We start from the raw sequence: 16,510 nt of genomic DNA on the forward strand, positions 1-16,510 counted from the left end.
TTGGCTCATTAATGTGAAAGTAAAGCCAAAAATGACCCCCCAAACTGTACGAGTTATGGGTTTTACCCCACTTTTTGGGATCATTTTTTGCAGCCCTGCTTATAGAATGACAGTGGAAGACTTTCTGACGCGAGTTTGTTGAGAAAAGAAGCAGCAACTTAAGGAGGTCTGAGAGAAAGTCTCTCACGTCTCAAACCGTCCTGTTCATCACTTTAACGACCCGCTCTGAACCAACCATTTAAAAGAGTAAATCAACGTCTTTTCTTATTGTATTAAATATATTACATGTTGTGCAAGTTGTACAACAGGGTAAAAATAATAAAATAAAAAAAACAACATAACAATATTGCTTTGGGGTCTCTTTTGACCTGGCATTTTATAAAGTGCTGATGAAGTAATAATGAAAAGTTTAGAGCAATTCCCCAATCCCTGCTGTGCTGAGCTCAGTGTATCGCTCGGCGGAGGTCAAGAGCTTTCTCAGCTCTGCAAATGTTCTGCATGCACATAATGGCACAACCCACTTGAATAATCTGATGAAAATATGGTTTAATGGTCATGGCACACTTATAGAGGGAAGATGAACTTGTTTTACACCCTAAAAAGAACTTTGTGGGTTTTTTTTAATCTTCTTTTCCTGTCCTCTATGTAAAAAAACAAAACAAAACGTATCGTCCTTTTTTTATATTCACCATACCAGTCAGAGCAGATTCAACGCCTCTGGTCTTGGATTTACCCCCCCCCCCCCAAAATCATCCAGCTGGGAATAAAACAAGATGAAGACCATTTGTACCTGTCTAATACGTTAACTTTTTAATCAAATAAAAGGGGATTTAATGTCACCTCCTTCTGGCTAAACTGGGAGAAAATCAAATGATCGTCTCGCCTCTGCTCGGCTTGGGTGTGACGGCTAAATCAGTGATGATATGATACACGCTGTTACGGATAGTGGGGAAGGAGGGAAGTCGACCCAAGAGCAGACTGAGAGGGACGGTGCACACAAGAGGTTTATTGAAACTGGCGATTGGCGACTGGGGAGGCTGGCGACTGGAGACTTGAGACTGGGGAGGCTGGCAGCTGAAGACTGGGGAGGCTGGCGACTGGAGGCTTGAGACTGGGGAGGCTGGCAGCTGAAGACTGGGGAGGCTGGCGACTGGAGGGTTGAGACTGGGGAGGCTGGCAGCTGAAGACTGGGGAGGCTGGCGACTGGAGACTCGTGAAACTCGGTTAGTGACACACAACAACACGACAATGGACCCACACCGAGCAGGGGAAACACTAAGATTAAATACATGAGGGAAAACAAGACACAGGTGGTGCAAACAACCAGGTGAGACACACAAGGTGATCACAGGAGGGAGGTCAGGAAGACAGGACATGACTACAAAACACAACAGGAAGCACGAGACAGGGACCGTGACACACGTGACCGCTGTACCTCGACGTATTTCACGATTTCAAATGTAAATATTTGAATTGAGCATAAGGAGAATAAAGATACATGGTAGGGTCGATGATGCCATTGTGGGGCCAGGAACGAAGGAAAGAAATGAAAGGCGGCGGATTTGTTTTTTTATGATGAACTCTAAGGAGGGAAAAAAGTGGAGAGTGAAGTTAAAGTCATTAAGAGGAAGATATTTTTGTGTGTGTGGTGCATTTAAAAAATAGAGATGAAATGTCAAGAAAAAAACCTGACATTTGTAGATTAAAGTTGACCTTTAAAGACTAAACGGCACCTATGACTGCCTCTACAAATGCCCCGCGCGGATGAATTAGTGGAGTTTTTCTTCAGCTTCAGTAACAGTGACAGAGCTACACCACAGCTAGCTTCATCTTGTTTCTGGTGCGGTGACATTTAACAACCTCTGTAGCCGTGTTCGCTTTTTTGTTCGCAACTCTTGTCTTAAGGACACGTAAATAGCTTTTTGTGAAATTCTGGAAAAAACAAACAAACCCTGCTGGTGATCTGAAGCTGTATCGAAACCTGAGAAATGTTGAGCCGAGGGAACCGGATGACTAATTTCTGGGGTTCGGTTCTACTTAGACGTTATAAGCATTGACGATCTGCCCAGATGTGTGTTTATGTTGCAGTAATTTTGCTAAAAATATGGTGCACCAGTGTTGGATCAATGACACCAGAAACACTCTTGATTGTTGTGGTTTCAATGCTCACACAACACTGTCAGTCTGATGAATGATCGTGGAATTTGGAATGATTTACCATCAGAGCTTTCTTCAGACGGCCGTAATCGTTGATGACCACGTTATTAAATCTGATTACAGCTCTGGATTGAACAACACTGCTTTGAAAGCCATCTTGGCTCTACGGATATGACCTGTATAGCCAGTCATCAATAGCCCTGTGAGCGGTGACAGAGCCCTTGTGTTGGGAAAGGTCTCCGTGTGCACAGATACCCAGGAAGCCGAGCGGTGCCAGAGCAGCTGGGCACGCTGAGGAGAATCAGGGCTTGTGTGAGGGAGCTGGCAGGAAAAGATGGCGGAGACATGGCAGGGTAATTGGAGCGCAGCGATATCCGCCATCTTGGCTCGTTACCTAAATAACAGCTTTGATTGAGGTGAATGGGACCATAAAGAGTTGTGGTGGCGCTTGATAAGCCTCTGTGTGGCTTGGCTGCTGTTGCGAGGATCTTGGCATCCGTGAGGACTCTTGGCTTCCTGCAGCTGAGACCTGGATCAGCGGACGGACACCTGGGATTCCAGATGTCTCAGGGAAGAATCTATGGTGGCATCTCTCGACTGGCATTAGAGGCTTATACGGTGACATTCATCCTTCAGTCTGGCACGACAGAACTTGCAATGTCATGCCAGCTTCCTATCTACCCACGCATTTCTGTCTGTGTCCTGATTGAATCCTGCTACAAGTTGCGTTTCCTTCTGTGCGGGGAGAGAAGAGAAGAAGAAGAAACGGGTTTGAGCTGTGAAAACTGGACCGCCTCACTATTTGGAAAGTTACACCAACAACAGATGCGTAGCGGCGAGGCTGTTAATTTAGAGCTGCTTTGAAGAATTACTGTCATCTGTTTTGAATACATAGTTGTGTTAGTCTGGACTCAAACTGCGTCAAATTGAATGTTCTCTCATAAACCTAGCGAGAGGAAAAGCTCTAGATTACAGCCCCTGTTTATGGATGCAAAATGTTATCAAGGGAACAAGGTAGAAGTAAAAATGTAGAAAGTTCTTAGAACTTAGCGCACTGCAGTCTGGCTTTGTGTGGAACCTAAAGGAACTTTCTTTTATCATCCTGACGTGGATTAGAGCACTATAAGAAACTGGTTATTTTATAGACCTCGTTGTGTCCATCCATCCATTTTCTTTCGCTTATCCTGTTAAGAGTCGTGGCAGCCTTCAGGCGAGGGTGAGAGGGTTCACCCTGGACAGGTCACCAGTCCATCACCGAGCCAACACATAGAGACAGACAACCATTCACACTCACAGCCATACCTACGGTCAATTTAGAGTATCAATCAGCCTCGTCCTCTCTTGATGTCTTTGGACTGTGGAGGAAGCTGGAGTACCAGAGAGAACCCACACAGGAACAGGGAGAACATGGAGACTCCACAGAAAGATCCTGTGCTGGAGCTGGAGCTCGAACCCAGAACCTTCTTGCTGTGAGGTGACAGTGCTGACCACTGCACCACTGTGCCATATGGCAGCCATATTGGATGATTCACTTTTACACAGTCCTAATCTCTTACAGCCTTCGCTTTAATGGACTTCTTCAATTGTTTGTATTTGTCAGCTTTAGCCTTTACTGCGTTCTGTCTGTCTCTCTCTGTTTGGTGGGTAACACATTAGTATCATACACTGGTGTTATTTTAAAATAGCAACAGTGTCACGATGGGATATGGAAGGGGTCAAATGAGGTGTCAATCAAAAGGTCAGAGGGCACTTGCTATTTTCACACCGTCCATTGGTTAGTAAATGTCTGACATCTCATCAACACCTTCAAGGAAATGTCTTCAATTTTGGTACATCACTCTGACTCGAAAAATGAACTAAAACGATTTTGGAGGTCAAAGGTCAAATGTCTATTTGACAGGCGCTCACAACATGGAGAGTTCAACTGAGTTTGGATGATACAGAATACACACATCTATATACTTACTGGAAATGATCAGTCTGTGATTGTTTGTGGATGTAATCGTGTGTTTTGGACAAAATAATTCCCTGGCTTTGGACGTTCTAGATCTTTGCCAACGGTATAAATTGGCGTATTAATACGAGGCTTCATCAGCGAGTCACCTCAGCCGTTTGTTCTAATTGCTGTTGTGATTGTTTGCATCAGTTGCTTTCCAGTTCCACTGCACAGAGGGCGTCTAACGTTCTGATGGCCCTCCGGTGTCAGTTTGCCAAGAGTTTAATCAGCCGTGTGCCTCTGTAAAACTCCAGAAAGGTTTAAAAGTGAGAAAGATTGGATCCCGCCTTGTTCTCTTGACTCTTGGGACAGTATTTTTGTGCAGAGAAAAGTGCTTTGGTGTAGGATTCCTCCCCCTATTTGTCTGACAGTGGTCACACTGGTCAGAGTAGCTCATATCGAGCACGGCGGTGTTTTCATCCATGTGAAGATGAACTAACCTCAGCGTGTTTCTCTCGAAAACTCGGCCCAACCTTTTTACTAAATTTTTACATTCTAGATTGAGATTAACCAGGCTGTCATCTGAAGTGGTAAGGATTCGCTTTGGCCTCAGGTGGACTCTGATAACAGAGCATACAAGCTACACTTCAGCACTGCTGTGTTGTTGGGAAAAGCATCTAATTTATAGCTGTCCTATCGCCGACCCCCTGCTAAAGGATTCCAATCCAGGAGTCATAATCACTGTTATTTTCCAACTGCAGAAAAAAGAAAAACCACACGGTGTTTTATGACAGCTCATAAATTGTTGAGCATTCTTCCCTGGGGTTGTTTTTTGTCACCTCTCCCATGTTACATACAGACAGAATAAATTCATCTCTGATTTTTCCTGCCCGAAAGCAATTTTCAGAACATGCTAAACTGACTAGTTTGGGTCCCGTAACCTGATTCCCAAGTAACAAATGACTAAATATCGCTGGATTAACAGACGTTCCGAATGGCTCCAATCACTACTAAAGCCTAGGGACGCAATTGTGGGACATTTGTACTATTAGTCCGGCTGAAATTCCCGTACTGACAAGAGGGTGGATCTGCTCTGAGAGGTGCTGAGAGGCCAGTCTAAAACACAGTGATCCATGTGAATGAGAGAAAATCTGGTCCCAGGAGGAAAAAGAGGTGTTTAATGGGATGTTCACGCTCTGTTACCTGCCTGACAGGAGCAATCTCACTCACTCACCTTGTTTGCCTCTCGAAGCTCCCGTATACAGGCTGCTAATTAACAGAGCTCCCCAATGCTTCATGAGCAAATAGGCTGTTATGCATGCACACAGAATCTTGGCTCATATTTGGAGACGACGCTATTTATAGCAAATCAATTTCCCTTTCAACGCGGGTATCAATCGAGAAAATAGGCCGAATGGAAGCGTAGAATTCTATATGGGTCAATATTCTCACTGGTACAGTCATATACAGTTGGACTCTTCAAAACTGGGATTATGGGTTTATAGAGGACAGTAGGATTTATAACCATCCAGACACTGATGGAATTATCCTGCTTCTATAACTGGAGGGTTGCTTGTGTCTTCAGCCAATCAGATAAACAAACAACAATAAAAGATAAAAGACTCTGGCATTGATATCAGCAACAAAATGTGACCTCAAATGCTTTTATGAAATATTGTTGTGCGCTTTATTTTGAAATCAGGAACTACTTCCCCGACAGATGGTGTGCAAGGTCTCTCTGTATCGATTTGTTTTCAACATTCATGATCATAGTTCACGATCACAGATGCAGCATACGGGTGTGGGGGTTTTATCACGCCGTCGTTATTGGGATATGTCACGCTCAGCATTAACAATAATTAGAGGTCTGCCCTTTGCGGCGACATCGTTTCTTGGATCCACTTCTTACAAATATCCTGTGCAGAGTATTTAAACAATATCGAGGGGAAAAAAATAAAGAAAATCAAAGTCAAATTGCAACATTGTAGCACAAAACTGAGACTTATCCAGAGTTAACAAATTTAAACAGTGCCCAATTATTGATATCCTCACAGGATCCAACTATAGTAGATTGTTTTAAATAATTAATGTAGTCCATCTGTTGTCACAGTTCCATCTGGGCTGTTGATTTTAATTTTGTATTCTGTTATGTTTGTCACGTCTGGTGTGTTTTGGTTGTCTTCCTGCTCTGTGTGTCCCTTCTGTTTTCCTGTAGCCTTGCTCACCCCCCCCCCCCCCCACACACACACACACTTTGACCACATCAGCCACGTTAATGCGCCCTCTGTCTCCCCCAGCCAATCAGCTCTCCCCCTGCTCACCTGTTCTGACTCCCCTGATAGCTCTGTGTTTATACCAGGTCCGTCTACCCGTTGCTCCCTCGATGTTCTTTTAGCTTCAAAAATTGTCTGTTTTTTTTAACCAGAAAACCTTTCCAACAAAGTAAAAAATAAAACAATCTACTGTTTTCCCTAAATTAACATCGTTGATTTCAGAAATAATGAGCGGACGATTAATTTTTTTTCAAGTGGACGCAACACACTTCCCTAAGAGACAACGCAGACTTCCGTTTCTGCCACACTTAACAGCAAATCTACTGATAATTGTGGAGATGTTCCACAAGGTCTCCCACTTCTGTAGGATGTTTAGATATTTCCCTAAACAGACCAACGAAACGGGTTTCCAGTTTGATTCATCCTCTGGAGATCGGGAATGTCCAGGCTGCCCAACTTAGCGAAGACTTTATACACACAAAAATACTAATGATAATAATAAAAAAAATCGGATTGCACCGTGGGCCATCTCTTCATGTAGGGCACATTTCATGACTCTTAGGCACATTCAAACATTAGCATAGTTCCATTTCTTTGACATGCACGAGCGCGACTCCTCTGACCTTTAACTGTGACCTTTAGCACTCCCTAAATGCCACTTTGGGAAAGTCATTTATTGTGCTTGGCCCTGCTGTCAGGGTGGAATGTCACATGTGTCTGACTGACAAACAGCTACATTGCTCATGAATTGCTGGTGAATTTGTGGAATGATGCTAAAGGAAGTCTCAGCATTTCTATACCAGCTGCAAGCAAGCGTGTGAAATATACATCATGTGTGCATCGATGAATGATTTATACGTTTCAACATGGAGGCAACAACATTAAGAGAAAAGCACATACTGCAAACTACCCTTTCAACCTCAAACACACACTTACATGTTCACCCGCTCACACACCAATGATCTTCCTGAATGTACCCGTGTGCCGGATGCGGCTCTCCAACATGAATTGAGTCAAGGTAAAGCAGGATTAATTCTCCGGAGCTGCACAGGAATGGGCCGTACATTGAGCTGGATCAGCAACCCCCCCGACCAACCAAACAGCAGGGTGATTAATAACAACCCCTCCATTACCCTCTACACATACGTCAGGTTGAAGGTTGATGGAGAGCAGCACAGTGTGGTGTTACAGCCCATCATACAGATTAGAATTTAGACTTCAGACACCACCTTTACCCTGCTGCTTCACGCCATTTGTATCCTTCAGGTATCCCTCCATCGCTACTGGGCTATTTGTCACCGCGGAGCCACGATTTCAGTTTGGCAGAAATGGCTTTTTGAGAGTGTTTCAACTTCTGTTTCGTGACGCAGTCAAACAGGGAATAAAAGATGGCTGCCAAAAATCTCACAATTCTACACTTTGGTGTTCTCCACCTACACAACCATAAACATCTTGCTAGCGACACGGCCTTACTGAAAATCATCCTCCCCCCTAACCTCTGGATTGGAGGTTTATAAAAAAAATTTAAAATGTCCAGAGAAACATCAGTTTGAACTGATTTAGATGTTTGAACAGCAAATGAGACGAACAAACGAATGAGTTTCCATCCGTGCCTTCCCGACAACATTCCAAGTTTCTGGGAGGACATTGTTTACCGTTACACAACCGCTGCCTCTCACTGAAGTACAGACTTCAGGGGGTTTCTGCTTCATATTTTCATGCAGTTGCTGCTTCAGTTGAATGCTTGATTGCGGTTTTGAGGCGGTGAACAGACAAAAACACACAAACTTACCATTCTTGCTAGCACGCTAATGTAGCTTAGCTTGTAGACATACAGTATTTACAAGCCACTAAAAGCTTAAGATAGATTGACAGGTGGATGTCATTATTGGTTGAAACTATGGTCGCAGGCCTCAATAACCAATTGGATTTAAATACAACATTTTTCTATTAATTTGTTTGGCTTTGACACATAAATAAGTGAAGAATTGGACAAAGTTTCTGAGCCAAAAGTCATTTTTCATTTCAGCTACGGACTTTTGTCACGGGGATCGGTACCAAACTTTGGAACACAACTAAAAGGGGATCACAGGGGGTTGGAGAAATAAAACTTAATAAAGCACCACCACTGCCATGCAGGTGATAACAAAGGGAAAAAAACCCAAAGAAAACAAATTATACTAGCTGCCAAGCAGGTGGAGGACAGGAGGGAAGAGGGCTATCAGACCACTCTGAGCACAGGAAAATGATTGCTGAGTTTTGGGGACTCTTAAACTTGTTTTGAACGAGGTGGTGCTTTTGCTTTTATAGTATTTTTGCTCAAGAGATATAAAAGTCTAGAAAGTTCACTCCCTAACTGAAGCCAGCTTAATTAAAACCCCGAATCTAAAAACCTCACATCGTAGAAATGCAACCTGTAAAACTCACACTCTTGACAAGCGTGTTGTGTACGAAGCAGTTTTTAATTTATGCACAGTAACACAAGCAAACATGTAAAAAGAGTTAGTTGCAACGGAACCATTGGATAACCTATTATTTTTGTTACACACTCCCAACGGAAAGATCTCGACTTGATGAGTGGATTTCATCGTGTATATAGTAGATTATGTGTAGCTCTCCAGTTGGTTGTGGAGGAGGATTGGATTCGCTACGCTCCACCTGTACAGTAAATGCCTTTAAACATCCTTCTCTCACAAACACATACGAAGCCAAAGGAATAGCAAACACTATCAAAGTTCAAAAACATTTGTTTGTTTTTTACAAAAAAATATAAAAAAGTACTGTGACAAAGATGGAATTGATGCCGGCTGATATGAATACTCCTGATTACTTGTCAGAATACAGATTTTCTTTTCAAAATAAATTTTTTTTCAATTCTTTTAACACTTGCAACACTGAATAAATGTTTGAAGAAAAGGGAAATAAAACTACAGACATAGGCTTAACTAAACTTCCTGTACAAGAACATACGAACATTTTTAGAAAGCAACGACGACAACGGAAAAAGAAAAAGAACGAAAAATTTTACACTGATAGCTCCGTCCCTCAAACGCTGCAAGCTGCAACAGGAAAAAAAAAAGAAGAAGCGACGACAATAAACAAACAAAAACATGTACAAAGGTGACCATCGAATATCTACATCCTGGTTCTAGAGCTGCAGGTGGATATTTCTGAAGATAGCCGTAGAAGGAAAAAAAGCTAGCAAATGTCACCAAAGCCTTTTCTCCTACGGAAAAACTGAACAAAGAACAGAAAAAAAGCAAGTTTAAACAAAAATGGAATGCCATCAGTCATGCAAAATAAAAATAAAAACAAAAATAAAAACACCCAAAAACTGAGAAAACAGGTGAAGTCATGCAAAGCGCTTCTGTGATTCTTTCCCTCATTACAAATACAGGTCTGTTTACGAGGCGTCACAGGAAAAGTTAAAAGGGATCCCCTGCCATCTCTTTAAGTTTTTTTCCCTTTTTTTCTTTCTTTTTTTTAATAAGTCCACATTGGGAAATCCTCTTGTCCGTTTCTCAGTGAAAGTCGAGGCAAAAATCTGCCACACAGAGAGAGAGAGAGAGAGAAAAAAAAGCTTTCCAAGTGTACCCCCAAAGGCACCTGAGAGAAAGTGGGCGTTTCCCTCTGTTGGCGAGACTGTCTGTGTGTTTTCATTACCAGCTGCCATAGAGTCTCAGAGTAGGGGGGGCGGTGAAGGTGGAGGTGGGGCTGGGCGGGGTGGGGCGGGTTATCCCACGTGTGGTGTCACAAACCTCAATACAAAGCACAAAGAAGAGAGGAGGGATGATGGCGTCCTCTTTAAATTAATAGTCATCGTAGGTGTTGAGGTCGGTGAAGTATGCGTTGGTATAAGTCTTCCCGGCAAGCTGAGGGTTGAAGTACTTATTTCTTTCTTCCAGAATCAGATTGTTTTTGTTGAAGGCCTGTGGATACAAAAAACAAATGAAGTCAGTATGAAAATCAAGATGATAAAAACCCATAACCCCCCCCCCCCCCAAACGAAAAAAAAAAAAAAGCAACACAAATTAATGGCAAGCCGCTCAGTGACATAAACTCTACGGAGCAAGGTCAAAGCGTTCGCAAACAGGCTGGAAAAATGATAAGCCACCACAACGGCACATTATTGTGATGCCCGCGTGTTATGTCCACCTCTGTCATCTCTAATACCCGGCATCAGCAGTTTTTATGGCCCTCAGATTGTTTTGGCCCTCTAGGACAATCTAGGCTGTATAAAATCCATCAAAAGAGACTCACTTTCCTGTTAAACAAGAGGAAAGAGTCACTCTTTCTGTCCCTGTGTGACGCGGTGAACATCAGCTTCTTGATGTGGTGCTCAGTACAACATCAGCAATTTGGCGAATGGATGCGTGCGTGTGCGCGTTCGTGTGTGTGTTGGGAGTCCCTCGAGGTGGTGTAATGGAACGCTTGATGATGCAGTGTTTGCAGTTGATGAATGTTTCTGACTGACACTGATGGGGGTACAAGGAGTGTGCCGCACAAAACAGACAAAAAAACCCCAACACAAACAAAACCCCAGCCCTCATAGTTCTTCCCCATTATGTGATTTGCACACAAAGGGACGTAATCAACACTCCCGCAGCTCAGGAGGTGGCCCCATGGCTGCTTTTAAAACAGCTGTGCTAGGATGCTTGTTAGCATCATTTTCTCTGTGTTCTTGCCTGTTTAATTGGCTGAAGAATGATTACATTTGGTGTGGTAAACAAAATTAGTTTGAACTATGAAGCAGGCATTAGTGATAGAGAGGTAACATAGGAGCATTTAAAAACAGCATCGCAATTAATTTTCTTTCTCAAGTCGTTAAATTAATCCATGAAGACACGTTCAAAAAAAAAAACCCATAAAGAAAAAAATGACAAAAACAAGACAAACATGGAAAAAAAACCCACACATGCAGGAGAGGAAAAATAAAAGAGGGCTACACTGCCTTCTCACAAGCCGGGGGTGGGGTAGGGAAGGGAAAATGGAGGGATGGAAGAGAGGAAGAGGGGGTCTGAGCAGAGAAACTAAAGTCTTTACTCCAACCTGCCACACACAGGAAGTGCCACAGGAAGTGGAAGGGGCACGGTGGGGAAGAGGAAGTAGTAGTGCTTGGGGTCAAAGAGTTGTTGGGGAGGGGTCAAGAGGCGGGATGTCGAAGAGGTTAGTAGAAAATCTCCAGGCCGCGCATGGACACCCCCATGTTAGCAGAGAGAGGCTGGTGCATGGCGGGGTCATCCAAGGGCAAGAGTACCGACACATCTGGCTGCAGGGGGGAGAGGAATGGGCAAGAGTCATCCTCACAGAAACCCTAGCGCCATCTTCTATCTGCCTGTACATATGATCAATGTTACAGGACACGAGAGCCAGACTTGGGTTTGTGATCGTAACATAGACCTCTTGAAATACTCTAAGAAAGCAGTAGGAAAGAAAAAAATGATACACAGTGAATAATAATGACTTATGTGTGTCTTCAACTGCAGGATCTGAGCCAAAAACTCCTAAAATATAGCATCAGATGCTCATAAATCCTTCTTATAAAAACTCAAAGGAGGCACATTATGGTTTTTGCACATTTAATGGTTGGACATTCACTGCATCGTCCGAACCATTTAGGCTCCGTGAGTGAAAGCTGCAGGCACAATGTGCTTTGGGAAAATTGGACAGTGCTCATTTGTCATGCAGTTCTTTTTGTACTTTAACATGGAGCGTCTATATTCATATCCGCCTCTATCTAACTGAATCATGCTCTATGCTCCGCATTCTAATTGCGTGACAGATGAACGCTCCTCACACCTTTATTCCATGATTAAATGATACCGATAGGCTCCCTTGGAGCAAAAGGACATTATTTGGGAAGCATTTTTGCCAACGGAAAAACCAGATATTGGCATAGTTTATAGCTTAAATATCTTATAATGAGCTCTTTCTTTGACAGATTATCTTTCTGAATAAAGCAAATCAGAGTGTGAGAGAGTGGTTTCTTCTTTGGTACTCATAGAAGAATGAAGAGTTAGCACATTCTTACTTGACTACATATTTGTGGGGTTCTACAAGGTTAATTAAAGAAAAGTTGTATTCAGGGATTGTACTTCTACTGTCAAGTAATCCAAGTAAGATAAGAGTTGGGGGTAACATTAAGATTTTTCAATACTTTTGGGAGTGAGACTAATAAACTGTATATATAATACAAAACACAGATCATAACCTGGTAAAGATGCTAACTTTTAGCCTGTTACAGCATTACGAATATAAAATCAAGTGCATATATAAAGGGGACAAGAAGAGGGATCCCTTCTCTCCTGTGTGTGTGTGTGTGTGTGCGCGCGCGTGTGTGTGTGTGTGTGTGTGTGTGTGTTAGGGAGCTGAGACCCAAAGAGACCAGCTAATTGCTAGTTAGCCTAGCTACTGATATTTGGAGGGAAACTAGCATACCCCATCAAATACGCTTTTCCTCTTTTACATCAGTAACACAAGGGTGTGTACAATATTTGCCGTGAAACAACAATTTAAAATTACGAGACATTATCAATTAAGAATCCTCATCAGATTTCTTGTGGCAGTGTGGAACTGCTTTCCTGACAGAGCGCAATGATTTGACATACCACACCTCAAAATCCCCTTTGAAACTTTGATTCTTTACACTTCTCAATCAATCAGTCAGGAGGTTTATTTCTTAACTAAACAAGATCCTGGCCCACATCTGTTTGAACGAGAGGAGGAAGCTGAGTGACTGAGGTATGCTAACCTGCTAAACTAACTGGCAGTAGGCTGGTGTCTGAGTGTCTCCGCTCCCTAAATCACACACAGAGGAGAGAAGGGTATCTATCTTCTTCTGTGGCTCTGGGGAGGATGACAAATACGTGTATTTCCAAAAAAAAAAAGAAAGAAAAAAGGCTTCTTTAAGACTCAAGTTGTTGACCCTTTTAAACTGACGACTAAAATGAATTTTTACTGGCCAGAGAATCATCTATATGATGGTCACTGAGTCCTAAAAGTGGCCAAGCGAGTCCCACATTATCGTAAGAAAGTAATTTGCAAAATAGTGATAGAAAATGACTATTTAAGGGTTAAACATCCAACTCAGAGAGAAAAAGCAGCTCTGCTTATCAGCAGCGCCTGTTTGTTCTACCATGCAGTAACATAACAAAGAACCTCTCTAGCAGGGAGTTGTTTTAGGTCCCTGATTACCTAACCACACATTCGTATGTTATGAGAAAGCAGTGTATGACAATTGACACAGAACAAAGTCACACACTGAGACACACAGCAGAGGGGCACACAGAGAGAGAGAGAGAGAGAGAGAGAGAGAGAGAGACAGAAATGTGCGCACAACTGCCTATCTGTTCCACGGCTCGAGCGTGTCAGCGCACCGCAGGAGGCGGTGTGACAGAGAGAGTCATGCAGTAAGCAGTATCCTTAATCACAACTGATGCTGGAGGAAGTGCAAACACTTGCTCACTGACTCAGAGAGGGAGTGTGCATCAATTGATTAACACTACACGTCAAATTAGACCCACAATCAACGTTGTGCAAACCTGTCCACCGACCTTAATGGCTTCCACCGAGTCGTATTTGTCCAGTTTGTTGATGTGGTTGGTGATGCTTGTGTTGAGCGGGGCAGCTGAGATGGGGTGAATGACGGTGGCGTCGTGCGACTGCTGCTGGTAACGCTGACAGTAGGAGTAGACGAGCAGGGTGACCAGACATCCCAGGATGGAGCTGCTGAGCCCCACGGCGATCATGTGGAAGAGGTTGAAGTCTGGGGGGGAGCACGGTCAACTCATGTCAACAAGTGGATGTGATAATTAAAGCTGTAAATCAGATGGAACGGCGGAGCGCGAACGGCTAAAGACCCCTCGAAACTGTGGAAAAAAATATTTTGTCTTCTTTCATCTGTTTTCTTCAGATTCAGTTTTATTGAGACTGTAAAACACATATTTCACAAATGAAAAGTTTTTATGTCCCACCCCCCAAACAACATAGCGTCATGCAGGGCGTGAACTCACAACTTTATAAACTGTTAACATTACTTGTATTCCAAGAGTAATTGCGTCTTTTTCCACTCCAAAAAATGCAAATTGTATGAGTTCCTGCTGTGATTCCTGCTTGTGTTTACAAGGCATCTGTTATCAGCCCCAAATTAAAGTGAAGTAAAAAACATATAAAAAAAAAAAACAGAATTGTTACTTCCCGCTTTTTCATTTTCTTTATTTTGATGTAAAGCATTAGCAAACGGTGTGACTAATAAGACATGGTTTAATTGTACTTTTCTTCTTCTTCCAAATTAATGGAAGTTTATCTCCATAATAAATACGCTACATTGATTTAATTATCCGCTAATCCCACTGATCATCGTGTCTCAAGGAAAGACTTGAAATAATGAAAAACAGATCATGTATTTGTAACTTCGATAGATTTTGTTTGATTTTACAAATAAAGCTTATAAGCGAAAATAAAGTCATTTTGGTTTTGAAGCTGCAAGTGTGAGTGAGAGCATTAATGTGGTTGTCGTCGATTTCCCACTCTTGGGACTAATAAAGGATTAATTTGTATCATCTTATCTTATCCTATTGTGTCATAAACAAAAACCTTCCTTTTAAAAGCACATTCAAGAGTGACTACCAAAGTTCCAACCAGGAGAACATATGTAAGTCCTACAGAACTCGGAACATCCTACTATGAAATCCTTCCTCGATGTGGCAGCATTTGCTGTCAAAGGTGAGAAAATGAACATAACTTAATCCGGGTCTGAATAAGTCTCTTGATCTTTCCTTTAGGGTCACAGTGACGTCAAGTGTTTATTTCAGTTTACGTTTCTAAACTTGTATTCATCACGTAACTTCGCTAGCTTTTGTGTAGCTTTAATGTCAGCCGTGGAGCTACAGGCCTAATGGTTTAATACGGTAACTGACGTAAAATTGTTGAAATAATCACCTCCTCTTATTTTATTTATAGTGGTGTTGATGGGAACTGAACCAACTTCCACGCTTCTCAGTTGCGTTAACACACTTGACAAGTTCAGAAGGTGTGTGAGAGGAAAAAAGCTCTACCGAGTCTTGTTTGACCTAAAGCAGCTTCCTGCTACGAGCGCAAGCTGAGCATTTTTTTTTGGTCTTTTTACATGTGGATTGCTGCAGCTGTACAATAGGAGAACAGTGTTAAAGGTAATTTTATTGATCGACTCAAACTCAACGGTAACTGTAGATACGGGAATTACAGCCTCCACCATTGTAAATCTTTCTTTTACTGTAAATCTTCACCTAATGAAAACTGAGATAAACCGCCCCCTGGAGTACGCTGCTTTGCGCTGGGAGCTGATATCTTCAGCTATAGAGGAGCATCGGAGGGGGAAAAAAAAAAACCCAGACACAATACTTCTCAGCCTACCACAGGATGTGATCAGATCACCACTTTTCTTTAATGTGTCTCGGGTGCGCGTACAGCAGGATTTATATGCTGTCCAGCAGAATCGGAAAGCTATCTAATAGCTCGTGATACTGTACATGTGCAATGCCAAGAGCTTTCACCCCCCCTCTGCCTCACATACAAACACACACACACATATAAATTACCTCCACAGCGCCTCTCCTCCTGACTGGAGCGTGCAATCGAGACTTCTGACAAAAGAAGAAGAAACCAGCGGAAGGCAGCAGAGTTAGGGTCAAAAACTACACAAACACACCCCTTACTGGCGTGACAAATCATATCCTTGAAGAGTGAGTGTGCACATGAAAGCTGCATTCAATATGAAAGAGATTACGGTTAAAAACTCCCCCAGCTAATCACGGCTGTGGCACCTGGAGTGGTTTATAAAAAGTATCAGCTCTAATTAAAGGAAATGAAGTACAAGACATTTCTAATGAAGCTTAATGGACTACCTTTCCCATTAAAGGGGATGGATGATAAGGAATAAAGGCAAATGGGTAATTCTATAAAGATCTGCGAGGGGGCTCTCATGACTATTATATCCCAGCTAATTAACACAGAAAGGTTACAAATCTATGATTGAATCAAATGTTTACCCTTTCTAATGATGAATGATTCCTGAAGTTGAAAGTTTCTTCCTGTGAATGCTGTTAAAATAGTTGAGCCACACGTATTAAAAAAGTATTTGAAGAAAGAGACGTGAGCGTTGCGG

At 42.5% G+C, this 16,510-nt stretch overlaps 1 protein-coding gene across 5 annotated transcripts in view; it reads right to left on the reverse strand.

Annotated features, from left to right (window-relative positions):
• Window positions 1–8,793: 8,793 nt before the first annotated feature.
• sema5a (sema domain, seven thrombospondin repeats (type 1 and type 1-like), transmembrane domain (TM) and short cytoplasmic domain, (semaphorin) 5A) overlaps window positions 8,794–16,510 on the reverse strand; it is a 121,106-nt gene continuing 113,389 nt past the window's right edge. For 3 of the 5 annotated variants that reach the window (XM_086191440.1, XM_086191442.1, XM_086191443.1), the window contains 3 exons: window positions 15,945–15,989; window positions 13,920–14,131; window positions 8,794–10,295 (listed from right to left, as the gene is read on the reverse strand). In XM_086191440.1, coding sequence (XP_086047566.1) covers window positions 10,176–10,295; window positions 13,920–14,131; window positions 15,945–15,989 — 377 coding nt within the window. In that variant the 3' untranslated portion in view covers window positions 8,794–10,175. Of the gene's footprint in view, window positions 10,296–11,415; window positions 11,636–13,919; window positions 14,132–15,944; window positions 15,990–16,510 lie in introns of all 5 variants that reach the window. The other 2 variants (XR_015110902.1, XM_086191441.1) reach the window with 2 other exon arrangements.

Source organism: Aulostomus chinensis, chromosome 21 (genome assembly GCF_037954235.1).
Source record: "Aulostomus chinensis isolate RoL2024-O1b breed Wild chromosome 21, RoL_Achi_v1.0, whole genome shotgun sequence".
Classification (NCBI taxonomy): Eukaryota; Metazoa; Chordata; class Actinopteri; order Syngnathiformes; family Aulostomidae; genus Aulostomus; species Aulostomus chinensis.